General features: G+C 44.8%; 1 protein-coding gene across 8 annotated transcripts in view; it reads left to right on the plus strand.

Annotated features, from left to right (window-relative positions):
• Positions 1–27356, plus strand: part of MCF2 (MCF.2 cell line derived transforming sequence) — a 51270-nt gene that overhangs the window by 12038 nt on the left and 11876 nt on the right. For 3 of the 8 annotated variants that reach the window (XM_078380561.1, XM_078380559.1, XM_078380563.1), the window contains exons 4-24: positions 2110–2200; positions 6903–7022; positions 7997–8113; positions 8724–8877; positions 9540–9660; positions 10775–10889; positions 11068–11187; positions 12818–13009; positions 13182–13373; positions 14323–14494; positions 15862–15954; positions 17022–17110; positions 18511–18599; positions 18926–18992; positions 20936–21051; positions 21185–21254; positions 21720–21812; positions 23200–23292; positions 24364–24489; positions 25133–25354; positions 27067–27159. In XM_078380561.1, the coding sequence (XP_078236687.1) occupies positions 2110–2200; positions 6903–7022; positions 7997–8113; positions 8724–8877; positions 9540–9660; positions 10775–10889; positions 11068–11187; positions 12818–13009; positions 13182–13373; positions 14323–14494; positions 15862–15954; positions 17022–17110; positions 18511–18599; positions 18926–18992; positions 20936–21051; positions 21185–21254; positions 21720–21812; positions 23200–23292; positions 24364–24489; positions 25133–25354; positions 27067–27159 (2545 nt within the window). Of the gene's footprint in view, positions 1–2090; positions 2201–3466; positions 3846–6902; positions 7023–7996; positions 8114–8723; positions 8878–9535; positions 9661–10774; positions 10890–11067; positions 11188–12817; positions 13010–13181; positions 13374–14322; positions 14495–15861; positions 15955–17021; positions 17111–18510; positions 18600–18925; positions 18993–20935; positions 21052–21184; positions 21255–21719; positions 21813–23199; positions 23293–24363; positions 24490–25132; positions 25355–27066; positions 27160–27356 lie in introns of those variants that run through there. The other 5 variants (XM_078380565.1, XM_078380564.1, XM_078380562.1 and 2 more) reach the window with 5 other exon arrangements.

Genomic DNA, 27356 nt, shown 5'->3' on the forward strand with positions numbered 1-27356 from the left:
TCCACGGTTACCTTATTCAGTGGTGTTGTTCCATGACAGATCACCACTAGAGATAGCAATTAAGCAAAAAAAAAAATGAATCAGGGAATCCATGAAAAAGCATCAGTTCATTGCTTTGGATGGTTTCGGGTTCATCTGAACCAGAGAACCCGAACTTTCCCGAAGCAACGAATTTTGGGGCAACGCAGCGAATTTCCTGCTTCATTCATTCACTTGCCTTTGTCTTCAGATAGCCTTTCTCTCCGTGACTGGTTGCCTGAGTGGGGTTTTTACATGATTGTGCCTTCCTGTTTTGAATGTGCTGTTGATACTGCTTTTGTTTACCATTACTTAGAGTGGTGTGTGATTGTTTTTACTATTTTTGAATACTTGCTGTTTTTCGCTTCAAATCTTGTCTTTTAATGAGGTAAGCCACCTTTATATACTTAATGTTTTTAGCTTCACATATTGTCTTTTTAAAGATGTAAACTGCCTCGGGTCTTTTGTAAGGACAAAGGCAGGGTGAAAATATTTTAAATAAATAATAAGGTTCATCTTGGGGAATTGAAAATGGGCTGTTCCACTTTCCTCCACAGCCCTGGCAGGGCCTTTTCTAGTCTGTCGTTGGCACGAGAGCTTTGACCCATCAAAAACTCAATATTTTGTGGCGTGTTTTTCTAGGCTGTGTGTTTGTGTGTGTGTCAGAAAGAGAGATGAAATACTCCAAATAAATCTCTGATTAATGGTTTGACAATTGACAAAGGGAGTGAGCAATTGGGTTGGGCAGGTTGAAGGTGTGTGATATTTACTGATGTACACAAGATACTTACGTAGTTTCGCTGAGAAAGCTGCCCCTTACATTTGAAGGCCTGGTTAAATGAATACCAGCACTCAGAAGTCTGTTCGGCAGGTGTTGCAGCCCAGGGGCACCTGGTGAAACTATGGAGTAAATTTATTTATTTTCTTTATTTAAAAATATTGATATGTCGCCTAGAGGATCCATGGCCGATTGCCATCTTGAAACAAACAAAACTAATCCCCAGTGCTTCTGCATAGCATCAAGCTGGAAGAAGTCTTAAACTCTAAACCAGGCTTGTCCAACCTTGGCCCTCCAGATGTTCTTGGACTACAACTCCCAGAAGCCTTCACCACCACCTCTGCTGGCCAGGATTTCTGGGAGTTGAAGTCCAAGAACATCTGGAGGGCCAAGGTTGGGGACCACTGCTCTAAACCTAGCTATAACAGGGATGGGAAGAATGTATTCCTCCCGATGCTCTTAGACTACAACTCCCACAATCCTTGGATGGGATGTTCAGGACCAGCCCTACAAGGGGACAGATTTGCCTTGAGGCAGGAGATGCTGAGAGATTGACAGCAATGGACAGTGTTGTGGTGTTTTAAGGATAGAATGGCTTCAATCTGCCCACCACTGATATGGCAAGTTATTTTTCCAACACTCTGTTGCTTAAAAACATACCCAGCCCCCTGTCTAGATATGATAAAAGAACAATATAAACCCTTTCTGGGGCTTGCTTCTGAACTTGTTATTGTCCTGTTGACTTTTGAAATAAACCTGACTGGGTGGATACAATCGAAAACGCAATTTAAAAAGCAACAACAAATGAATTCTTTTTTTGAAGATTGAAAAATCACAAAATCCTTTTCAAATCACAAAATCCTTTTTAAAAATTTTATTTCCCCCCATTAAATCACAACATTTGATTCTTTAATTTAAATTGCAGTTGAAATCCATTTGATGAAAAGAAATCATTGTTTTTTATCTACCCTGAAACTAAAGGGGGGGATAGTTATTTGTTACGCCATTGAGCTCCTTTGAATCCTGCTCGGTGTATCCCCTTTGACATGATTCACTTGGGTATATGCAATTATTGTAGGAATAGTTACAATAAAGTTGTTAGTTAGTTAGTTAGTTAGTTACAGGGAATTAACTAGCTTGTAGCACCCTATTTCATGGTCCGCATCCATGTCCTTGCAACAGAAATATCCATTTGTGCAGCAAAAAACATATTTTTTTAAAAAAGAAAGCAGCTGATGGTCGGGCACAAGAGTCTCATCGTGTGGTTTTGAACAACCTGTTCCGTATTTTTCAGCTCTCTCCTTATCTTATAGCCAACGCAAATCCGACAGCAAATTTATCCTAATCCTGGATAAACGGCTGGATACCTGGACGTCCATCAAAATGTCTCTCCAACGAATCGCAGTGAGTCCTTTTCTGATGATTGAAGGCTTGCTGGGGATGAGGAAAGTTGCTTTGTATCGGGACAAACAATTTATTTATGGTTCATGTATTTGTTTGTTACATCTATATCCCATCTTTCTTCCGACGAGCTCAAGGCTGCCTGTACAGCAGTCTCTTCCTCACATTACACTCATTACACCCTTGTGAGGTAGTCCAGCCACAGTGGGGGTGACTAGCCCAAGGTCACCCAGTGAGAAAGAGTGGGGATCTGGACTCAAGTCTCCTAAATCAGTGGTCCCCAACCTTGGGCCTCCAGATGTTCCTGGACTTCAACTCCCAGAAATCCTGGCCAGCAGAGATGGTGGTGAAGGCTTCTGGGAGTTGTAGTCCAAGAATAGTAGCTGACTTCTCTAACCACCGTGTCACCTTGGCTCCATTGATTGCAGTTCGTTCTTTTCAGAATGAAAGCAAAGCAACGTGTGCTGTTAATATATTGCTTATCTACCACCCCATAATGCTTAGAGTACACTCTGGGCAATTTGTAATTTACAATTTAATCATGCAGGCTGCACATTGCCCCCCCCCCCAATCTCTGCAAGCTGGCTGCTCAATTTACTGAACTTGGAAGGGCGAGTCAACTTTGAGCCGGCTACCTGGACCCGTCAGGATCAAACTCAGACTATGAGCTGAGTCTTCAATGCCATACTGCAGTTTAGCCACTGCCCCAAAAGCCTCCTTCTATCAACAGTTCTAGGGGGACCGTAGAGAGAGAACGATGGTTCAGGTCACCCACTTCCTGATCTCAAGGGAGACGTCTAGAGCAGCATGAAAGTAAACACACAGGTGATGATGTTGCATTGCTGCTCATTGACCCCTTTGCATGCATGGCTGTGGGCTGGGTGCGCAACCTGGATCATGACCAGGAATGCAAGCGGCAACTGGTTAATTAGCAGCTCGTTGCCTCTATGATTTATGCCATTGCACTTAACAGCAGTGTAAACCCCCATTCTGGAACCCTGTCAGGCCATTAATGAAGTGCCGGCTGTGCTGGACATCAAACAATATCCATCTTAGGGCAGTGTCATCATTACGATGGTGATGTGTGTGTTTTAGCTGGTCTTGGAAAGCTATTCCCTTAACAGGAATGTTGGACGCAGGGAAATAAGTGCATCTCTGAACTTCCGCATTCCACCTTAAAAATGCACATCTCTCTCCTTTTTTTGGCCACAGAGTGTCTCTCTCTCTCTCTCTCTCTGCTTCTTCCTCCTCTCAGCTCTTGCCGCTAGAGCAGCCAACAGCCTTTCACGGCTTTGGCACCGGTGCCCAATTCATTCTCCTTTTGCCCGGCTAAGACTTAGGGAATGATCCAGTCCAGCTGGACACAATCCACGAGTGGCTGATGGCCACCTGGGTCACCCCTAGTGGGCCTGATCTGCACGCAACGTGTGCTTCCCCCGTGTCCTCTTTCCGCCCGGGGTGATGCTGCAGCGGTAGTGGTGGGAGAAGCCGGCTACCCTTGGCGATTTTTAAGGCACATGGGCCCTGTGGCACGGATGCTGCATTGACTTTTGGGGCAAGTCGCGGGAGGGTCCCCCTGCCTGCGTGGGAGATGGCCGAGGCAGATTCTCCTCCGAGAAGCAGCACGATGAGGTGCCGGCAGAATGCGGTAAGGATTGGTGTGCCTCCCTGCAGTCTCTCTCTCTCTTTTTTCCCCTTCCCTTTTTGCAAATCAGACTGTACATTCATGTGCTGCCTTCATGCAGCAGCAGGAAGCTGGCCGTGCTGCGTTCCAGCACAAACTGCTGAACACAGCGCCTACAAGAAAGGAGGCACACACACACTCAGCCTTTGGCAGTGATGGGTCCATTTTCCAGTTGGCCTCACAAGGGTTGCCAGCGATACCGGCAAGAGATTTTAAAAGTAGATCTTAAGAATCTCTCTCTCTCTCCTTCTAAATCTCTCTCTCTCTCTATGCTGGCTTTCCCTCCCTCCCTCTTTGAACCATGGAACAGTTGAGCATCCTTTTTCTTTTCTTTTTTGTCCTTGAAGTGGGGAGAGAGACGCCTTGACCAGAAAATGCCTAATTCTTTGGTGGACCCTCAAGGAAAAAGAAAAATGTAGGGCAAGGATTTTAGAGCAGGAAGCTCAGAAACACGCTTGATTCATGCACCCACGACCCCTATCTTACTTCTTAACCTGCTTTTTCCCTAGATTTCCTGTCCATGGTGGGGAAAAATCTTTTTTTTTAAAGAGGGGAGGTCTCTAAAACTTCAGTTAACCTGTCCAGTTGATTGATCCTCCCCAAGTCTGTCCAGAAGTTGATTTAGGAAATTTTGATGTCACATCAGTATCTAGAGTGATGTGAAGACTTACGCATGGGCGTAAAATACCCACCCCTGCATTTTCACCCCTTCCCCGCCTTTCCTAAGCTCGATACAGTACTATAAATGCAAGGTTGTTTTAAATCAGTGCTCTTCTGGAAGTTCATGGAGTCAACCTTAAGCCCTCCGCCCACCCTCTGTTGTTGGTAGCCTCTGGCCTGCTGAAGAGAGCTGCAGAACTCTGAGGCTTGCAGATTTTTGCAGGCTGGCTTAATAAGAAACTCACATCCCCCGTGATTTGCACGGACCCCGAGCAGCATGTTTTTGGTTATACATGGAATTTTTTTTTCAATTAATAAATAAATATGCCATAAATGCTGTGCTGCTTTTTGTCTCCGTGAACTAACCTGAAAAAAAAGGGGGGGTCTTGGATTTACTGAAGACCCTTTTGGTGGTTGTGGGGTAGCCCAGTCTGATGGCAATGGTCTGGCCGGTCCCCGCTCCTGGCTATGGTGGCTCAGTGTGGGGCCAGGAGGGTGCTGGGAGGCTAATGTGGGTCAGGAGAGGTCTGTGTCTCTGTGTATTAATGAACTGTTCATGCTTTGTAGTTAAATTTGGGGGGAGCACAAGAGTTACACACAGGCGGTTGTTGTAGGTTTTCCGGGCTGTTTGGCCGTGTTCTTAAGGTTTTTCTTCCTAATGTTTTGCTAGTCTCTGTCCCCCTAAGGGGGAAAGATGATACATCACTGTGATTGATGGGTGCCCTTAAAATACACATACAAAAAAAAGAAACATGCTGATCACCATAATCACCCAATCTCCTGAAAAGGACAAAAGCTGATCCCACAGCTGTAAATACTCAACTATCCCACAAACTGCAGCAGAGCACAGACAGAGTCCTGACTCCTGTCCTCTGAGGATGCTGGCCACAGAGACTGGCCAAACGTTAGGAAGAAAAACCTCAAGAACTTGGCCAAACAGCCCGAAAAACCTACAACAACCATCGGATCACAGCTGTGAAAGCCTTCGAGAATACAGTTACACACAGATTTTGAACTACACCGCGTTCAACCCCAATGTTGTTGAAGGATAAAACATAATATGGATTTTGAAGCCTGTTCTGTTGCATGGAATTAAAAGAATTTATAATACGCAGTCGGGGCGTGAGCTGGGTCTTTAGGAAAAGAGGAGGACAAAAAAAGGAGTGCTTCATTTAGAAATCTTCACTGTCGCGATACAGGTTTCTGCAGGAAAAAGTGATGTTGAGCACGTTGATGGTGCTTTTGGAAGGTAACAGTGAAGACGACTTTGCCAGCAGCAAAGGGGGTTTGATCCCCCCACGGTGCCTCAGTGGTCCATAGTGTCCCTTCCTGCTCTGCAGGTCCACCTTCTTAGCTTCACTGAAGAGCTCAGTGGTTTAGCTGCAGAGCCAGATGTAGGGGGTTCGATTCTCCGCTAGACAGGGACTGGACTCAATGGTCCAAAAATGAACAAGACAATTTTTCCCTGCCATTTTCAAAAGGGATTTAAAAAACCATCAAGAGAGAGAGAGAGAAAGAGAAAGGGGAGGGAGAAGAGGAAGTCTCGAGCAGAGACCTTGTGTGTGGCAGGGGAAGACACCTGAATGAAAGCGATTTGCTTATGTAAGGCTCGGAGGCAAGGTTAAAAAAAAAAGCCGGGCTCTCCTTCCTTTCTCCCTCCTCGCTTGCAGAAGAGGGAGGGTGGATTTAAGGTGGTAAGAGCTGAACTGGATGAGCAGGACCAGATTTGAAACTTCCTCTAGTCGAAGATGGTTGCGTTGAGCAAAGCTTGAACAGTTTGCTTTCTCCGGCTACGGTTTCCAGAATCCACACTGGCCATGCAGCGATGGGTATGAACTGAACCACGAACTTTGGGGGGGGGGGGGAACGAACTGGACTGGTTAATTGTTTGTGTTGTGGTTCGTTTCAGGGAGCCCATTTTGCCAAAACAGAACAAAGTGCTGGATTTGTTTCGCCCCTCAACGCTTCGTTTTGCTTTGGCTAAATGGGGTGCCGTGCTCCCCCCTGGCCCTGTGGCCTCCCTCCGTTGTCTTGCAGCTGCCGCCACCGCCATCTTGAGAAGCACCAGGCCCGGCTCCTTGCACACAAGTCTCTCAGGATGGTGATGGAGGTGGATTCGAGACAAGAGAGGGAGGTGACGTGGGGAGGGGCCGACAGGTAGCCCCCCCCCAGCACGAACCTGGACAACAAACCTCAAACTGTTTCGTTTTTCTGTGGATTTGTGATAATTCGTAGTTTGTGAGGAGCCACGAACCACCACAAATCCCTGTTTTTTTCACAGTTTGTGCCCTTTCTTGGTGATGGGTAATACTAATTCCTTTTCCCTTCTCTGTCCTTCCCTCTCTTTTTTCCAAACTGTAGGCGTCCTTTCCTGGCAGGCTCCACCTTGTCATGGTCCTGCGTCCCACCGGATTTTTCCAGCGCACTTTTACCGACATTGGGTTTCGGTTCAGCCAAGAAGATTTCCTGCTGAAGCTGCCGGTACGACACGTCTCATGTTTCTTTCCCTCAATCCTAATATTCTGCATATTTCATACCTGTGCGTTTCTTCGTTCTATGGCTGTTTGCTTTCGTTCAGCCTTAATGTACTTTTGCAGTTATTATAAATGCGAATACTTCCAAACGCTACTCGCTCAGCCTTTGTGGGTTTTCAGCGATGCTGTGAGGGAAAGACAAAAATGAGGCATTCCTTGATATTTGGAAGGTTCTGGAAGACATTGTTTTAAAGTCAGTCACCTGTCACCTTCCAGATGTTGAATTACAAATCCCATCATCCTTGACCGTCAGACATGTTGGCCGGGGCTGACAGAAGATGGAATCTGGCAAAATGAAGCCAGGTGACCCTTCCCTTCCCTCTTCCCTTTCCATTGCCAGGCAACGACCTTCCTTTTAAGTATTAAGTGGGGTGGCGGGTTCGAGAATGCTATGTTTATTAAATTTAGAGATCTCTCAATGTTTTCAAAACTGTTTTTTTCATCTGGGTCTTAATATTGATAAAGACTTAACTGGTTTTTAGTATAGTGGTTTGCAGTACAGTAGAACCCCCATCCACGGATTCACTTACCCGCTGTCTGAAAATACTAAATAAAAACCCAGAAATGCATATTTATACGTATTTCCATGGTGTACTTACCAGACTGGGCTACTAAAGGGAGCCAGAGACCATGCAATGCAGAGTGTTCAATACTTCCACCTATTGGGTGTTCACAGGGGACTTGGGGGGGGGGGAAACAGTCCCCCATGGATACTGCAGTTCTACTGTATTTTAAAAAATGTAGTCATGGCATAGTTGTTGTGGGCTGCCTTGGGTCTCCTATGGGGAGGAAGGTGGCATATAAATAAAGTAAATAATCACGTGGAAAAGATTCCATCCTGTAGAATCAGATTTCTCGTTCTGTACCATCTTCTGTTTCTTCTTTACAGTAGCTATTCCCCTTTCTCCCCTTCTCCTCCAGGTGGTGATGCTGAGCTCAGTCAGCGATCTGTTGGCCTATATAGATGAGAAGCAGTTGACCCCTGAACTTGGGGGGACCCTGGAGTATTGCCACAGTGAATGGGTCATCCTCAGGACGGTACGCCCCTTGCCTATATGCTGTGGACATTTTTAATGGACTTAAACAGGTTGCTTGTGAAAGGTGTGATGGGCTATGCATGGGTGTGGCGATGGGGGTCACAATCCAGAATGCATTTATTATTTTTATTATACATTTTTTACACTGGTTTGTAAGATGGTCATGAATTATGCTGGCAAACATCTGAAAAATTATTACAGACACTCTCGGGTAGACAGAGTGGAAGGAATGACAGATGGATGGACTATACTGGTTAGGATATTCCAGCCTCTTGCCTTTTTTGCTTCTTTTTTTTAATGAGAGGGATGCCCAGTATGGTGTAGTGGACAGAGCAACAGACTAGGACTCGGGAGGTCTGTGTTCAAATCCCCACAGTGTGGAACTTGATGGGGACATGGAATTGATAAAACCTCTCATTAAGTATCTCACTTACCTTGAAAGCCCTATCAGGGTTGCTGCAAGTCAGTTCTGACTTGATGGTACAGAACATAAGGGTTATATGCACCTTTTAAAAACATGGGGTGGGCGAATTGGTTCCTTGTGTTTTACAGCTCGCCCACCCCAGCACTAAGCTGGCTTATAAACAAAAGAACCACTTGGTTTTTCCTAGGCCATAGAGAGTTTTGCCCTCATGGTGAAGGAAATCGCCCAGATGTTACAGGCCTTTGGCATGGAGCTGGCAGAAACGGAGCTGCCGGACGACACCTATGCAATTGAACGGATCCTGGCCCTGCGCACGGAGAAATATTACCAGCTAAAGGCAAGTCCCCATCAGCAAGCAGTGTACTATGAGGGAAGCTGTTTTTGGTTTTCAGGGATTTACACATTTTTATAACTAGGCATAAACCTTAGTTTTAATCCTTTTAAAATATATCCGTGGTTCTTCAGATGTTCTTGGACTACAACTCCCAGAAGCCTTCACAACTAGCTGTGTTGGCCAGGATTCCTGGGAGTTGAAGTCCAAGGGCATCTGGGGACCCAAGATTGGGGAGTGCTGGTTTATATCATCAGTGTACAACACATTCACAGACCTTCCTTGGCAAACGGTTCTATCCTGCCCTTGAAAACCTGGCAGGCTACCTTTGGTATAAAAAGAGGCCATCAAGAGATAAATGCAAGCTAGTTTTTCCTCAAGTCGGATCCCGCCACATGTAGGGGACTCCAAGTCTTATAACCTCCAGCCATCATGGCTCATGGCCGAGGATGTTGTGCAATGGAGTCCAACCCAATGAGGACGTTGGCAGGCCAAGGGTAGGTTGATTCCAAAGAGAAAAACTTCAGGTTTGTTTTCAGTTGGGGCAGAAATTTGAAATATCTTGTTTTGATGCAATGGTTCTTTGCCGGCTGCTTTGATCTCCCTTGCTGATAAGGCCTCTGCAATTGATGACATTGCAATAGCCATGCTTTGTTACTTTTTTGCAGGAAGATATAACGACGATTACCAAACAAGGAACCTTGCTCTTGTGTAGTTTAGAGGAACCGGACGCTGATGAAGCTGATGAAGAGGAAGCTCAGGAGAGGACCGGCGACTGGGAGACAGTCAGCAGGTGAGGGTGGACAACAACACAATTTGCTTGGCATCAATTGCATCCATCTGGAAGAAGGTATGGGAGGCCATCACATGGGCAGTAGTTATCACAAGGAAGAATTTATCACATCGTTTTGCATTTCTGGTTAAAATTTTCTATTTGATACACAGCAGAAATACAGAGACTTACAGAGGAGAATAGCTTCAAGTTCCCCAGATAGGCCACCCCTTTCATATGAATTGGCCCTTACAGTCTCAAGAGATCACTCTGAGACATTAGTAGTAGAAGGAACAAAAATACTTCAGTACTTACAGTTGTGAACAGATCAACAGCAAACAAACTGTGCTTGCAACAGACTAAAAAGAGGTAAAAGTAGATGGGCGGCATATAAATGCAATAAATAAATAAATAAATAAATAAATAAATAAATAAATAAATAAATAAATAAATAAATAAATAAAAGGAAAGCTCAGCTGTGAGGCAGGGCTCTCTTTAAATTCAGAGGTGGGAAGGAACGACTGGTTAATGCTGGATAGATTGACAGTCACCTCAGCCCAGAAAGGGCCCTTCCAGCCACACTTTGTACGGGCAGCATGTAAGGTTGTAATAACGCCAACAGAATTTACAGTGACAAGCATATGCAAAGTCTACCAAAACTGTGGAACTCATTGCCACTGGCCCACTCTCTGTTGTCCCTGCATAGGCAAACACTTTATTGTTCAGGCAGGCTTCAGGCAAAAGAGATTTTTAAAGGAATAGGGCTGTACTTTTAAAAAAAAAAACTATTATTGTTGTGATTTGACACTGTTTGATTCAATTGCACTCTAATGTGGGTAAATGCGGCACAGTGACACACTTTGCTGACCTCACTTAATGACAGTTGCTCCAGCAATTTTCCATGACTTACCAAGCCTTCCTGCATCTTGGAAACCATTATAATCCAAATAAAATCAGAGCCAAATACATTGAAGGTTTGGTGATGTCGGGGGCTTAGCAGGATGTTGCGATTTGTTCATGTCTTCAATGGTGTTCTCAATGACTTTGCGATTTGTGGGTTAGAGACAAATACAGTTGAGGTTGCTGTAGCTTTTGGGAGAACAAACCGTATATCATCTTCTTGCCTTGTGACAAGATTGCTGGCCCAGTTACGTGAGATGGAAATGGCTTTTGATGGATTCTGGGAGAAGCATCAGCTGAAGATGGAGCAGTTCTTACAGCTGTGGAAATTTGAGCAGCATTTCCAAGAGGTAAACAAAGATGGTCCTCCTTTGAGCCTTTTCCAAACTGCTGCTATTTTTTTTCAACAATTGAGAAGAACTTTCTGTAAGAATTGACCACCCACAGAAAAGCCTTCAGTCTTAATAATTGTCCTTCCTTCCTTCCTTCCTTCCTTCCTTCCTTCCTTCCTTCCTTCCTTCCTTCCAGCTTAGTAAAGCAATGGAATTTTTGATGAACCAGCAGGGACAGCTTCCTGATACTGGAGATAACATTTCTCAGGTGAAACAGAGACTCTCCGATTTGGAAAATCTGGGCAAAACAGCACAGGTAAGGAGATGCGCCAAGAGCACAACTATATGTAACAGGCTGAGCATGCGGCCACACTGTTGAAATGAAGCAAGGACTAGATTGTGGTTTTTGAAGTCAGTTTAAAGTCACATGGTCTTTGTGTCGGGGTGTGCGCCCTCTTCAGAAAGGGTTTTTATTCCAGTTGTAAGCTATGTTGTATATCGGTCACCAGCGCTAAATGTGCTTTAAAATTGTTGAATTTTTAAGCTCCTTGTTGCTCCAGCTTCCAGTTCTTTGGGGTCCTTTATCATTCCAAAAATTCATTTTCTTCTGCTGTGGGTTTTGTGTGTGTGTCCTTTTGTAAAGAATTGTTTGCTGCTGTTATAAATGGCCTTTTTGTTGATTTTACTTATTTTTAATGTTTCTACGCATGTGTATATTTCGAAGTGGCATAGTGCTGGATCAGTGTTACAGATAGAAAAAAAATATTTATAGCAGGTTCCCTGTAGCTGAAAACATGTGATCCTGACATTTAATACTTCTCAAACTCCACAGACACAATTTACTGTGACATAAGTGAGCACACATGCCAAAACAATTTTTAAAAAACTGGGAACAGAATAGATTCAAAATAAACATCACTCTCATGGTTAATTTTAAAAAATCTTTCCGATCGCAAAAATTGCGCTGTTAGCTGTACGTTATTTAGGTGGATATTTTTAATTGATTTCTAGCGTGCTAAACCTGATGCAAAACTAGGAGTTTCATAGCATGTAGCTGAGCCCTGAGTGTAACTGAAATCAGATTTAACTGAGACTAAGATTGTTTTTTTTTCTCCCTACAAAACACAGACCTCCCTCTGAAGGAGGCTGAAACTAGCAAAACAAAATGTCTTACAACCTCAGTGTGTTGTAGCTTCATGTAGCCATGTGGCAGATTTTTTAAAGGTTTATAATCCTCTTACACATATGTAAAATATGTTCCCTGTGGACCAAAGGTCATGTTATTAGCTGATTTGGGGTTCAATTCCTGCTCAAGTTTCTTTGCCATTTTTGCAACAAAAGAAAAAGATAACAGCAGAGTTTTCATCAGAGGTGGCTTGTAAGAGGGACAGGGGGGCCCAACTGTAACTCCAAAGCCACTGCTCCTCGTTCAACCCAAATCAGGAGGGTCCAGAAGCCCCTGTATAGTTCCATAAAAGCTCTAATAAAACATGAAAGGAGCAAAGCTGTTTTCCTAGGTTTTTCTTCCTCTTTTACCTTTTTAAAACAATATTTTCAGTTGTTTTGATTTCATTTCATTGTGTTTTTTAGAAAAAGGATGGAGATGATGCGGGAAGGTACAGACCGGTGGCTCCCAATCTTGGGTCCCCAGATGTTTTTGGTCTGCAACTCCCAGAGGCCTTTGCCAGCACAGCTAGCAGCGAAGGCTTCTGGGAGTTTTAGTCCAACAACATCTTGGGGATGAAAGTTTTGGAACTATTGTATAAGAGGCTGTAGTTCAGTGATTTAGACTTCTGGCTGGGAGTTCGATTTCCCACTGGCCTGAACTCAATGATCCGTCAGGCCCCTTCCCCGTTCTATGTTACAACAGAAGGCTGCCCACCTTTAGCCTATAAAGGTAACTCTTTTTCTCCCTACTTTCCACCCCGTTTGCTTTTAAATCAAAGGATTTAACTGGGAAAGCGCAAGTAGTGATTCTCCATGGCCACCAGCTGGCTGCGAACCACCACTACGCCCTCAACCTGATCTGCCAGCAGTGCAATGAGCTGAGGCACCATTCGGACCTCTTGCTGGAGGAAATCAAAAGGAAATGCAACCGGCTCCAGAAAACCTTGCACCTCCTCGCCTCCTTGCAGCAGGTAAATATCCAGAAACAGCCAAAAAGTATGGACCTCATTCTTCCACACCCTCTGAGCTGATGGTCCCCAACAGAGGGGTCAGGAAAGCTGGTGGCCATCAGCTGGCCACGATCCTGTGCTGTATGGCTCAGCTTCAGGATTCATGTCAGCCCGTATTGTGTTTTTTGGTCAGGCCCTAGAGTGCTGTGACGAAGGTGCGTATCTTCTCGCCAACCAACCAATGGATAAATGCCAGTCCCGGGAAGGCGCCCAAAAAGCACTGGAGGACATTGAGAAGTTCCTGGAGAACTCTTCACCGCATTTGAATGCTGATCCCCAAGCCCTGTACTCCGACTTTGAGTTCATTTTAACCCCTGAACTCAAGGTAGGTCGTTCGCTCGTTCGTTCATTCGTTCATTCGTTCATTCGTTTGTTCATTTTTTATACTTTTTAACTTCCTGTCTGACCAGAGGTCACACTGGGCGGTGTACAGAAGAGAACAACAAACAGAAACCAGTAATCGTAATATGCAAACTAATAAAATAAAATGAACATCAATTAAATCAATAAATACATTTCAAATTTGTAGTTGTTAAAAACAGGCAGCAGCAATGGGTGTTAAGTATGTATACTCAGTGTGCGATGGCAGAGTTCGAAAAGCCTACTTGAGTAGGAAAGTAACAATTCTTAAAAGTTACCAGGGAAGGGGCCAGGTGGATTTTGGATGGCAGATGTCCTTTGATTTGTATTCTTACACTGAGCAGGGGGCTGGTCTTGATGGCCTTACAGGCCCCTTCCAACTTCATGATTCTACGGATTCCATAATTGAGGGGGAACCATAGAAAAGCTCTGGTTTCTTGTTCTTTCTTTCTGGGCCTCTCTGGGGGTTGACACCCTCCGCCATCCCACCTGGGAAGTGTGGATAGGGTGGGCAGTTCCACTTGGAAGGAGGTGTTCCAGCCACATAGTGAGGTTCATGAAGAAGGACCTCAACTGATGATGGTCATGAGGCTGAGAACTCCATAAAAGCTTCTCTTGGTGTTAGAACATAAAGTCTGACTCCCACGCCACATTTGTTAATCTAGATCAGTGGTTCTTAACCTTTGTTACTCGGATGTTTTTGAACTGCAGCTCCCAGAAACCCCAGCCAGCACAGTTGATGGTGAAGGCTTCTGGGAGTTGCGGTCCAAAACTCCTGAGTAACCCAAGGTTAAGAACCAGTGATCTAGATCAGTGGTTCCCAACCTTGGGTCTCCAGGTGTTCTTGGACTAGAACTCCCAGAAGTCTTTGCTTCATGTGAACTTTTCCTCCCTTATCTTTTGGGGGTCTGCAGGCCCGGATCCAGATGGTCCAGATGAAACTTGAGAACGTGCGCAGCATGTTCGAGAACAGGCAAGCCTGCTTCAAAAAGCTGGCCGACAAGCAAGTACGCCCAGTGCAGCTTGTAGCCCCCCGGCCAGAAAACTCGCCTCGCTCAAGATCCCCGTTGTTCTCTCCCAAACATGGTAACGTACTTTTAAATAATGTTGTCTGGATATGTTTTGTGAGTGAACCTTGGGGAAGCAGAGAATGCACATTGATGTGTGGAGATATGGCTGGATAGAGACAGGTGTGGGTTGGAGAGGGACACCAGCTGTGCTCAGCACCTATTGGCCACTGTCTGTGATGTAGTGGAGGCAAGTGACCTGGATTTAGTGGAAGCAGTGAATCTGTTCGGGGCTTTCCTTTGAGTTTTCAAAGAGCTCAAATGTGCTGAAACTATTTTGAGACTACAGCTCAGCAGCTTCAGACGAAAACCTGGAGCAGGTTAATCACCGCAGCCTCTGTTGCTGGGATGTCATCCTTGAGACATCTAATATAAATGCCAGTCCCCAGACTGATTTTATAAGTGTGTTTTGAAATCCTTTCCAGCTTCTTTTGAAGTAGTATGAGCTGATATATCTAGGTTTCCGGTGGCTTCCTTAACACACTGTTCTGTTTTGTGATCTGGATTATTTGTCATTTGTACCATGCCTTTGATCTGAGCTGTTTAAAAGGATGTGCAGCGGATCATAGTTGAATAAGCCCAGATATGAACAGAGCTTTTGTATATGCACAAACTCATTTTCCTTCCAACCAGCAGTTCAGCTGAATACACTTTGAGTAATTAAAATCATAACTTTGTGATTTTCATGTCAGAGTAAATTGTGTCTGTGGAATTTGACAAGTATGGATCCCAGGATCGCATGTTTTCAGCTACGGGGTACCTTGCAGTCCAAGCTGTTATATATATATTTTCTATCTGTAACACTGATCTAGCGCTATGCCACTTTGAAATACATACACATACAAAAATGTTAACGATAAGTAAAATTGTATTCTTGGGTCTATTCCAAAGTGGAAAATATAGATATCAGCTTTGGAACAAGCAAGGGTGTTAAAGGGTTCTGATTTGTTTTTACACCAGAGGCTGGATGCCTACCAATGGAAGTGCTCCCTAAGTAGGAAGGGGTGGGATGGACTAGATGACCTTCAATTGTCTTGGGAGGTGGTGAGCACCCCAACACTGAACTCATTCAAGGGAAAATTTGACAACCCTCTGTCAGATCTGCTTTGAATTTGATTGCTGCTTTGAGCAGGGGGTTAGACTCCATGATGTTACTTTCCCCTTATCAATTTGTCATCTTCTGCACACAAAGGAGGTACTGTGGTGCTGAGTCCTACCCCCTCCTTACATACAGGGGCCTTGCAATATCTGCAAAAATCTCTCCCCAAACCCAGCCCTCCTGTCATCAAGTTCCCAGTTGCTTGCTTCTTACTTGTAATGTTGTCCGACATCAGTAAGACGTTGTGGAAGTAGTAATTCTTAACCGTTTTATTTTTGTAACAACAGAGTTTCAAGATGAGGCCCCTTCTCTTCATGTCTGTTTGCATTCCTCTGCCTCCGTTTTTCTCCTTACATCTTTTGCCCATTGCTTCGTCAAAGGTGCTTCTTCTATATAACTGATATTCAACCATTATCTTGTTAACAAGGCAATTGTCAGTAACATTTAGATTCCCTTCCTTTTGGGCCAGAGCTATAACTTCTATCTATCTCCTTTCCTCGCCTGGCCAAGTTTTTCATTCCATGGCTATTGAACAGGGTAAATGCCATGTGCTGTGGCCGGGTTGGTGGGCTTACATGGTACCTTTAAAGGTCAAATCACAGATTAAGGGAAATGTATCCTCCTGCTGTTATGGCATTTTCCCTCCTGACACCCATTTCCTTTAGAGCTCCTTTCCCAAGCAGTCAGACATTGTTTACCAATTGCAAAATAAAAGCACACTGGTTTACAGCCAGTGTGAATGAGGAAAGCTTGTAAACCAATATTTTACCATAAAAGTGTGTTTAACGTAATCATTCTGTTTTTCTTTATGGGTAGAATTGGCTCAGGAGACCTGCGTTCAGATCCCCAGATGAGCCATGGGAACTCACTGAGGACTGGTGGCATGGGTAAACCACTCCTCGAGCATCTCATATACCTCAAAAGCCCTATTAGGGAAGCAGTTTGACAGCTCATAACAACAAACACTAGAAATGTCTAGCTAGACCAGGTGTCCTATGACATAACCTAATGTAATGAAATTCAAACTTTGAATACTGATCATTTCATTTACAGATATGCTTCATGGAAAATATATTTTTTGTTTCCTAAACAATTCTCATTTTTTACTCAGATTCTTTACTTACATTAGCTGTGTGCCTTTGCAGGAAGTACTTTTATTAATTTTTATGTTATTTTTGCTCAGATCTTCTGCTGTAGTGGATAGTTTTCCTCATAACATTTTTCTTTCTGTCTTTCAATATTTTGGCTGTCAAATGGCCACGGCTGTATACCTGACCTAACTGACTGAACTAACGGAATATACACATTTTTTCCTAAGTGGTTAAGAGTAAACTAAATATAGTTCAATTTTATTTATTTATTTTTTAAAATCCTGGTATTCCTACAGAATATTACCTTGCTATTTCTCTCACCTCTGCCTGCTGTCTCTTCCTTTTTTATGTCCAAGGTGTAGATTTTAATTCCAGTTTGAGATTTTCATTTGATATCTCTCTGCCGGGGAAGAAAACTTCCAGGAAATCTCAAAGCTCCCGCAAGGTAAGTACCTAGTTAAACATGATTAGCTATGAATGGGGTCTCCAACAATTCTTTTTGTAGCATGGAGTCATAAAATCATAGAGTCTAATGCTAAACGACACTTTAATGCTGTTGGAGCAAACCTGGGTGAGCCTCAGATTCAGAAAATTGCCCTTACACATCTCTTCCTCTGGTGCAGCTACGAGGAACCGACAGAAGGACACACTCACTGGCTTAGACCACAGTTTGTTGTTAGGTGCAATTTGAGAACTGTGGTTTGACTAAACCGTGGCTTAGGCTTGTGGCTGGAATCATAAACCATGGTTTGATCTTGATAACTTTCAATAAACCTGAGTGCAAACTGATCATAACTTAGTCTGGTTAGGATACTGTTTGAAACAGGAAATCGTCATCTTTGGCGTGTATTAAAGGAGTAGGTGGAAAATAAGGGTAGCCCAAGATGTTTTGCTTACTGAGGCCGAGAACAAGAGAGCCACTCTGTGGAGAAAATGGTCCAGGCGGACGGTTGAAGTGTGCTTTGTCACTGACGAGGATTTAGCATCTTTCATCCCACGGAACGGCAGCCAGCTAACGGAGAGAGGGCACACCAGGGAGCGTTTGCCTCGGAGACCTTGTGCCCCCTTCCCAATATCTTCTGCCTGAGGCAGCTGCCTCACTTTACCTCTCGGTAAAGCCAGAGATAGAAAGGGCAGGGGGTGGGATGCCCGAGGCCAGCGCAGGCGTTTTCACGGAGTTCTCAGCCCTGGTTTACTGTTGCTTCTGATCATCATTCCTTGCGTCTTCAGTTCATTTTCTTCCTCTTCCTTTGGGATCAGCCTTCTCTCATATTTTAGACTACAAGCCCCTTGGCCAATAAGGTAGACTTAAGCCCCTGCTGTCCAGTTATACCTGCGTTCGGGAACCCAGGTCCCTCTTGGCAGTCAACTGCCAGTTGTTGGGAAGGTGTGGGTGGCATTCAAGAATGTGACCAGGGCCTTGTTCTCAACCAACCCTTTGCCCACAAGACTCATGTCGTTTCCCCTCTTATGCCTTGTGCTGTCAAGTCAAACTGACTTACGATGACCCTAACAGAGCTTTTGCAGTGAGTGAGATATTTCAGGAGTGGTTTTACCCATTCCACTCCCCCAGTGAGCTTCCTTGGCTGAGCAGGGGATTCGAACTCAAGTCTCCAGAGTCCTAGCCCAACGCTCTACCTACTGCACCACACCAGGTGCCTTGATTTCCCTTCATGCAAGTGTAAATTGACGGCAGGATCCTGCCCGTTGCCTTCCATGCCGCAGAGTCCCGTGTATACTGACTGGCGTAGGACAAATAACATGCACGATGAGTTTCCTTGAGCCTTGCCTTCTGTTCTGCCTCCTCTTTCTAACACATTTTGGGTCTTTTCCCCCTCCCTCCAGATTGAAGTCATGCACGATTTCCAAGAGAAAAGGAATTCCTTGCAGTTTTGCATTTCGGAAAGCGAGGACAGTTTAGACATAGTGAAGAGGTACGCTTGGGGTTGGGCGCCCTTTCTCTTCCACGGGCGGCCTTGTGCAGAGAGTAGAAGCAAATCCTGGGGGTGAGGTGCATTGGGTCGGGGGAGATCCGGAGGCTGGCTTCTCGGGTATTCTAAACATTTGAAAGGAAGGCATTGAAAGCATCCCTTCCTTTTGCTCCAGACCCTTGGAGAAAGTCCTTCATGCCGAGGGATGCGGAGAGGTTTAGAAAGAAGGGCTCCCTCGTGAACACCGCGCCAGGCGGGTTCTGTGGTTTTCTTGCAAAGATCCCCAGCATTCCTAAATGTTCCTTGCTTCATTCTCTTTTCGGTTTCAGCCATGTAATAAATGAACTGATAGAAACGGAGAGGGTCTACGTGGAGGAGTTGTTCACCGTTTTGATGGTAAGTGTGGGCCTTCCTTCCTTAGTCTGTATCCTTTATTTAAAGAAATTAACAATAAATTTTAGAACAGCCGAGCCCCTATCAAGGAGGCTCTGTGGGGGAATCAAACTCCCGACCTCTGGTTCTGTAGCCAGAGGCCCAAACTACTGAGCTATCCATCAACTCTTATGTATCTAAGGTGTCCACTTATCATATCTACCACACATACATTTCCTGACATTTCTTTCCCACCTTTCCTCCATTGGCCTTATGACAAGGCTGGTGACTGACCCCTTCCTTACGTTATCCTCATGTGAGGTATGTCAAGTTGAGAGAGGAACGACCAGCCCAAGATCTCCCGTTGAGTATAAGAACTCTGGAGAGGAGAGCCCAGTTTTCTCAAACTTCAGTGCAGCCCTCTAACCATTGTGCACCGCTGTATTTCTTTTCTATCTGGATACATCATGCAATGGAGAATACAGTAGAATCCCTGGATCCATGGAAGATGGGTTGCAAGCCCCACTGTGGATGTGGAAAAATGCAGATTATAGAGAAGTCTGGCAAATGCTATATATAATATGCTCTCTGACTGCCTCCAGTGGACAGTTCTAGTAACTTTGTGGTTAGAAATATATATTTATGGGATTTTTCTTTTAATATTTTAAATATTTTCAGAATGTGCATAAGTGAATCAGCAGATCCTGATCCTGCAGATAAGGGGGTCCTTTGTTTTTGTTTAGTTGTTAAGTTGTGTCCAGCTCCCCATGGGCCAGAGCATGCCAGGCCCTCCTGTCTTCCACTGCCTCCCAGAGCTGGGTCAGATTCATGTTGGTCACTTTGATGACCCTGTCCAGCCATCTCATCCTCTGTCGTCCCCTTCTCCTCCTGCCTTCACACTTTCCCAACATCAGGGTCTTTTTCCAGGGAGTCTTCTCTTCTCATGAGATGGCCAAAGTATTGGAGCCTCAGCTTCAGCATCTGAAGGGGGTCCTACTGTAATAATAAATAGTACTATGCTGTCTAGTAAATTCTGACTTATGGTGACTCTTTCCAGGGTACTCAGAATACTCAAATGTGGTTTCCCATTCCCTTCTGGGGCTGCCCTGGGACTACTAGGCAGCTGACCCAAAGCTATACAGGTTGGCTCTTCTCCGTGGAAGCCCAGTGAAGAATCAAACTCCCAACCTCTGGCGCTGTGCCAGATGCTCAGATTACAGAACTATCCAGCTAGTTACGGATAAGCTAGATGTACGTTGGTGGGTGGAACTCACCTTCACAGAGTCTGCAAAGAGAAATAGACAAGTTCATGGAGGAAAAAACTATCAACAGTGATTGGTCAGGATGCCTAGGCAAAACCTGCTGATCCAGGGCAGATCTTCCTCTGTTCTTGGATGATTTCCCCAGCAGATGTTCACATAACCCACTGAGTTGTTTTGAATTGTGAGTTGAGTCTGAGATACTGGCAGGAAGGGAACAAGTTGAGTCACCGACGCACCTTGACTCTGACTTGACCGGGTGTCCTGTGGCTTGAGTCCTCATCTCTGCTGTTTAGCCTCCCCTCATTCTCCTTTGTCACTTCCTTCATGGAGAGAGCAAGGTGGCAGAAGAGGAGGAGTTCCTGCTTACCTGGTGGGCTCTCTGTGAAAGCAGGAACTCTGGTTTTGTAGCGTGCAGGACTCAAAACTCCTTCTCTGCATCAATTTCCATGTGGAGGAAACGACAACGCAAGAGGAAACAAGCTAGGGGGAGACCCAGGTAATCAATGCCTGGATTGTGTGTGTGTGTGCACACCCTGTTGAAGTACTTCTTTGGACTAGACATTCCAAAGTTCTCAAGATGATATGGTTGCCATGCAGTCTTGTCGCATTTCAACCTTTCTGCTAGGTGGGTAGCATGGGGGGGGGGCGGGAGAGTCTCTTTCGGAAGTAACCTTCAAATGCTCAGTGTGTTGATTTTGCTGGCAGGGTTACAGAGCTGAGATGGACAACCCCACCATGGCCTTTCTCCTGCCGCCTCCCCTGCAGAACCGCAAAGATGTCCTCTTTGGGAACATGCCTGAGATCTACGATTTCCATAACAGGTGAGGCGCCATCATCTCCGTTCTGAAACGGGAGTCTTTGATTCCCAGCTGTTCACCTTGAAAGGAAGCCCTAGCAGGAAATGTAACACATGATTCTTCTTTCACGTCCACCCCCCTTCTTCCTGCTTTCCAGGATTTTCCTCCATCATCTGGAGAGCTGCTTTGAAGCACCTGAAAGAGTTGGATGCTGTTTCTTGGAAAGGGTTAGTTGGCTTGGGGCTTGGGGCTTGAGCTATGGGAATACTGGAGAACGTTGGACTTTGGAGTGGCCTCCTTACCAACCTGGCAGAAGTTGCAATGGGTGAGAAGGGGCCTGTGTGAGAGAAAGGGTTCAGCACTACGGAGAGCTCCTTTAAAGTTTGGATTAAAACCCATAGCACATTCACTACCTTTGAAACCAGAGTCACCAGCGTCCACTGGTCAGAAAATGCAACAGTTAGGCTGATGGACTGGCCACTGTTTCCTCGACCCTGGCAAATGCCTATCTATGCTTTCTTAGTTCTTAGGCCTCAAGGTGTGGTCACTGTCTTGATTGCTTCAGATTCATTGGGTGAAGTACAAGAAACTAAAAGATCCAATTAAAGAACAGTGAGCTAATTTTAGAACCTTCTAAAACTGATATATTTAGAATCTGGGGCTCATATATGCTTGTTATTGTGCACTTGCAGAGGGAAGATTTCCAGATGTATGAAAAATACTGTCAGAATAAACCCCAGTCGGAATCTCTCTGGAGGCAATGTGCTAAAAGTGCCTTTTTCCAGGTATTTTCTTATTGCAATGCTAATGCGTAAAGCACTCTTTGCGTGTTTATGGGTCGCGCATTTGCCGGCAATGTGGGTTGTATGCCAGGGGTGTAATGAATGTTCACACGTTGCCTCATTCTCAGTGAAAAAGGAGGTCTCAACACACTGGAAGCAAGCAAATCCTCCAGCATTTTTGGTTCACAGAGAGGAGGAGAAACAGCGATACATTTTCCCCACCATGATATCAGCATTTGCAAAAGTATGAGATTTTCTGTCCAAAATGTGGGGGAGGGATGTTTGCCCACCCCCAAAAAAACCCCACTTCAGTGAATTCTCTTTTGCAAAATGTGAAAAGCATTACAAACTCTTGTAAGTTTAGGGAGGAAAATGACAAATTTCTCATCTTCAAGAAGGAAGCGAGTTGGCAGGAATGTTGTTCCCAAATAGAGACGGGCCCGAAATGAACCACGAAGCAAAAAAACCAGCAAACTGGTCTTGTTCGTAGTTCGTTTCACGACTCAGTTCGGGGAACCCCTTTTTGCTAAAGCAAAATGGACGTTCTTCTCTTTGGTGTTTCATTTCCTACAGCAAAAGGTTTGTGGTTAGCCTCGAACTGACAAACCACCAATTTTTCAGTTCGTGCCCATCTCTGTTCCCAAAACATTAGAAGCAGGTTCTGAGTTGTCACAGTAGGGGTGGGCTAGATGACCTTTGTGTTCCCTTGCATCTCAGATCATTCTATGACTCCCACACAGTTTGGTCACATTAACATGTGGTACTTTTTGTTGTGTGCCTTTTTCATGTGCCCCCCCCCCCGCTGATCTTCGGATGCATTTCGTCTCAGGTGGATGCAGGCGGCCTTTGAAAAAAAGATGAGAAGTGGAAGTAGAAACGACAGGTGTGTGGATTTGTGCTTTTGGACTATAACTCCCAAATTCCGTTTTTTTCCCCTAGGGAACTCTGGGAGCTGCAGTCCAAATGCAAATTCACACATCTCTAACAGAAATCATTAATAAAATATATATAAATGTCTTGGAATAGATGGAATAATGATACTTTGTCCCCTCCAGCCCATAATAATTTCTACCTACCTTGCCTGGACCTGGTTTCCCCTGGAGGGGTTGATCTTCCCATCATCCACAGGTGGGGAGTTCAATTCCCCACCGTGCCTCTTTGATAAGGGTTGGACTCAGTGGTCCACAAGGTTCACTCCAGCTCTGCAGTTCAAAGATGATGATGATGAGCCAGTCCCCCAGATAATGGGGGCTTGTCGTCCAGTATCTTCTGAGTGAAGCCAGCTTGAGAAGGTTCTTCTCCAGCAGAAAGTGGGAAGTTCCTTTTCTGGGCCAGCCGAGACGAGTGCCCACCCAACCATAGGTAACCCTTTCTCTTTCTGTTGTTGCAGGAATGCCAAAGAAAACTGGAGCACAAGCTTGGCTTGGATTCTTACCTGCTTAAGCCAGTGCAACGATTGACCAAATACCAGTTACTTCTGAAGGTATCCACCATCTTTTTTCTAACGGTGGAAAATGGATCCGTCGTGTTGCTTTTTTTGCAATTCCTCTCCCTCCTTGATCAGGCCTGTTATTCTTCCAAGGACCTCTAGGTGGCAGGACTGGCTTTGCTTCTTCCTTCTATCACAGCTGTCCTGGGAGGTCTCTCGGGGGCCGAGTCAGATGAACTGGCCCAGCGTCACCCAACAAGCTTGAAGGGTCGGTGGAGGCTGGACCCCAGATCTCCTGAGCCTTAAGCCAGCACTCTTAACACTGCTCTATGGAACTGTTTGCCCCAAAATGCAAGCAGATGGGCTGCATCTTCAGACAGTGCTCCGAAGAGCACAGCCCAGGGGTGTGACAAACTAGCACGCCCTTGGTTTTGCAGTTTGGCAGAAAGAAGACTGAAATGTCTATGAAAATCTCAGAGAGCAAAAGAAAGCTTGAAAAAGATTTGACATCCATAAAGGAATCAGGCATCTTTCCTCTTTGATCCCCTTCCCAATAAGAGCCAATTTTTCTCCCCTCCCCTCTTTCTCTCTCTCTTTCTGTCAGACTCACACAAACAAAATGGCCACTGTAGACTCTATGTAGAGGACGTGAGTGAATAGGATCAGAAATAAGATCTCATCAGAACTGGATAGGAGAGCCAAAGATAAGAGCTTCACAAGTAGAATCAGAACTGCCTTATAAAGTAAAAGACATTTAATTATCTATCAAGTGGGTGTATAACCTGGATGTATGAAACCCAATTTTCACCAGACATGGAGGGCTTGTAGAAGAGCGTCAGGGGGAGGTTCTCTAAATGTGATGGCTCTAGGTGCTGGGGGGGCATTTAATAGGGTTTTCAGGTCAAAAGCAAATTGACAAGTCAATTCGTCAGAAAAAAATCATAAATTCATAATTTGTGGTTCGTCAACCTTGACAAGTCACAAATCGAAATGAATCACTAATTTTTAAAAATTTATACTCACCTCTCTAGTGGCTTCCCATGACCCTCTGGGAGAAGCTGAACTGAACTGAATTTCTTGATTGTGGATGAGGATAAATTAACCTAAGAATCTCTTTCATTTCAGGAACTGCTGAAATACAGCACAAGTTGTGAGGGAGTTCAGGAGCTCCGGGAAGCTTTGGTGGCCATGCTGGATTTGCTGAAGTCGGTCAACGATTCCATGCATCAGATTTCAATCACAGGTTATGATGTAAGAACAGTTTAGTGAAATCATTGTCTAGCGAAAAGTATTTCCCCATTGGAATGCATTGAAAACTGTTTAATGCGTTTCAATGGGGAAGAATTGTCATTGTCTAGCGAAGATCGGCCATAGGAAAGCTGCTTTGCGAACCGCCAATCAGCTGTTTAAATAGCTGTCTTGCGAAGCTTAGGTCCCGAAAACACCCGTTTTGTGAGCACGGAGGGAGCTGTCGAAATTGTTGTCTAGCAAAAATCGGTTTGCGAAGCAGGGACCAAACATCATCCAGCGAAATTCCCCCATAGGAATCACTGTTTTGCGAATCCCTATAACGATTGCAAAAAGTCAATGTCTAGTGAAAAAACTGTTGTGCGGGGTAACTGTCTAGCGAGGCACCACTGTATTCTTCTTTTGGAAGAGGGAAACGGCTGTAGTAAGGGTTCCCTGGTAGAAACGAGATTATAAAATGGAATTTAACTCAACTCTGGGAGGCCGTGGAGGACAGGAGGGCCTGGCGTGCTCTGGTCCATGGGATCATGAAGAGTCAGACACGACTTAACAACTAAGCAACAATTGTGTTTATAAATGCTGAAAATGAATTTTAAAATGTCCCTTCCCTTTCCCCTCCCCTCTTGTTCTTGTTTCCTTTTGCCAGGGAGACCTCAGTGAACTGGGCAAAGTGCTGATGCAGGGATCTTTCAGTGTCTGGACAGGCCACCGGAAAGGACCCACCAAGATGAAGGACCTTGCCCGGTTCAAGCCCATGCAGAGGCACCTCTTCCTGTACGAGAAAGCCCTGGTGTTCTGCAAGAAGAGAGAAGACCACGGCGACAGCTATGACAAAACCTCGTCCTACAGCTTCAAGCACTTTTTGAAAGTAAGGGAGGCCTCTCTCTCTCACACACACACACACAGAGAGAGAGAGAGAGAGAGAGAGAGAGAGAGAGAGAGAAATCTGCATTTCCTTTGCTCTCATGTATTGCTGCTCACAAGAGCAGCGTTCCTGGGGATTCATAGGAGCCAGAAAAGGAAAGTGTTTTTCCTTGGAACTGCTGGTCTTGGGAGAAAGGGGTTAAAATTCTTGTCCTCATGGTCGCTGTTTGCCATATGAGAGGAAGAAAAGGGTTTTTTAAAAAATGAAATCATGGACTTTGGCAAACAAGGGGAGGCCTTGGTTTCATGGAATGATAGAATCGTAGAATCATGCTAGATATTGTGAGGTCTCTGGCTGATACTGGTAACTATGCCCTGGAAATACATATAAATAGGTGTTTCTGGGGAGGTTTATTTAGAACTTTTGGTCAGTGAATAAGTGAATCGGCAGCTCCTGATCCTTTGGATATGGGGTCCTATTGTATTTAAAACAAATGTATTTTATTTTTATCTCTAATTAATTTATTTATTCCTCTTTATTCTGCCTACCTGCTCCCCATGCAAGTGTCAATTATTTTCGTTAGCGGTCCATTACGATTTGACAAGCTGCTCTTTTTGGAAGAAAGAACGCCAGCTTTTCTGAAATCCAGGGATCAGTTGATGGCTGTCTTTTTTTACATTGGGTTTTCTTTGGTGGGTTTGATCAGAGGCAGCCAGCTGATAATGTCCTGTTTTTGTCTGGAAGGTGGGAGGGGTCTCATTTTTTCTTTTTTTTAAATGTTGTTTTGCAAAAACAAAACTTGGCTGGCAAGGCCATTTAACCCTAGTTTATTTATTTATTTTATTTATTTATTTAATTTATATGCCGCCCACACTACCCAAAGGTCTCTGGTGAAAACTGTGCTCAAATAGAAATGAAAGAGGAAGGGAGGGAAGGATTGAAAGGGACACCCTGTTTCCCTGGGTGTCCTTGTTTGTTTAATGTGTCTGACCACCTGATGCTGTTGTGCACACACACACACACACACACACACACACACACACACACACTTGAGAGATAGAGGGAGAGAGAGAGAAAATAAGGATCGTTTTATTGTCTAAGAACAATAGGGATTGTCAACAGAAGTTCTATTTATAAATGGCTTCTTTATATACCAAGATCTTGTTTATCTGGGATTTATTTCCTCCATCCAGGAGCTGAAAAGCAAATGGTACTATTTTTAGGTGTAGTCTCTCAGCTACTCAAAGGATACTTGCAATGTGAGACAGATAGACAGACGGTACCCCAGCCTATGCGGTGTGTTGTTGCCCACACCTGGATTTTGGAGAGGGACATAGCCTCTCTCAAGGTACCATCCTGAACACTCAGTTCCTCGGAAGGGGTACCATGGGTGAGAGACAGCAGAGCAGTTCCTTTCTTAAGCCCAACCTAAAAAGGTATATGTGCCAGCCTTCAAGCTCTGAAGAAGTGTTCATCAGCCAGAGTGGCACCAAAAAGGCAGAGGATGATGGAGTCACATGGAAAGCTGCATCACTCTTAGGATTTCAATTGAAATGTTTGAGGAACCCATAGTATTTCCTCAGCCCCCCAACTAAGTGCTGTTTGGGTCTGTAGGAACGGAAATGTGTCATGGAGCCACTCCCAACACTTCCATGAAAAGGTTGTGCACCTACATTTTATAACACCGCACCCTGAGTTTTTCTTCCTGCTTTCAGATGAATGCCGTCGGAATCACAGAAAACGTGAAGGGAGACCATCGCAAGTTCGAAATCTGGTACAGCGGTCGTGAGGAGGTGTACGTTGTACAGGTTGGCTTGCTGTTCAGTTGCCTACGATGTACAAAAGGGATCAGACAATCCACCCACCAAGTTCATGCCGTTGTTCCCATACAAGAGCTGAAAATGAGACCAGGAAACCACCTTTCCCTCAAAATCTTTATAATTCACATAGAATATCTCTGTTGTCCCTTCCCTTTGATGACAAAAGACACTCGCAGAGAAAGAGA

Source organism: Pogona vitticeps, chromosome 11, assembly GCF_051106095.1.
Source record: "Pogona vitticeps strain Pit_001003342236 chromosome 11, PviZW2.1, whole genome shotgun sequence".
Taxonomy (NCBI): Eukaryota; Metazoa; Chordata; class Lepidosauria; order Squamata; family Agamidae; genus Pogona; species Pogona vitticeps.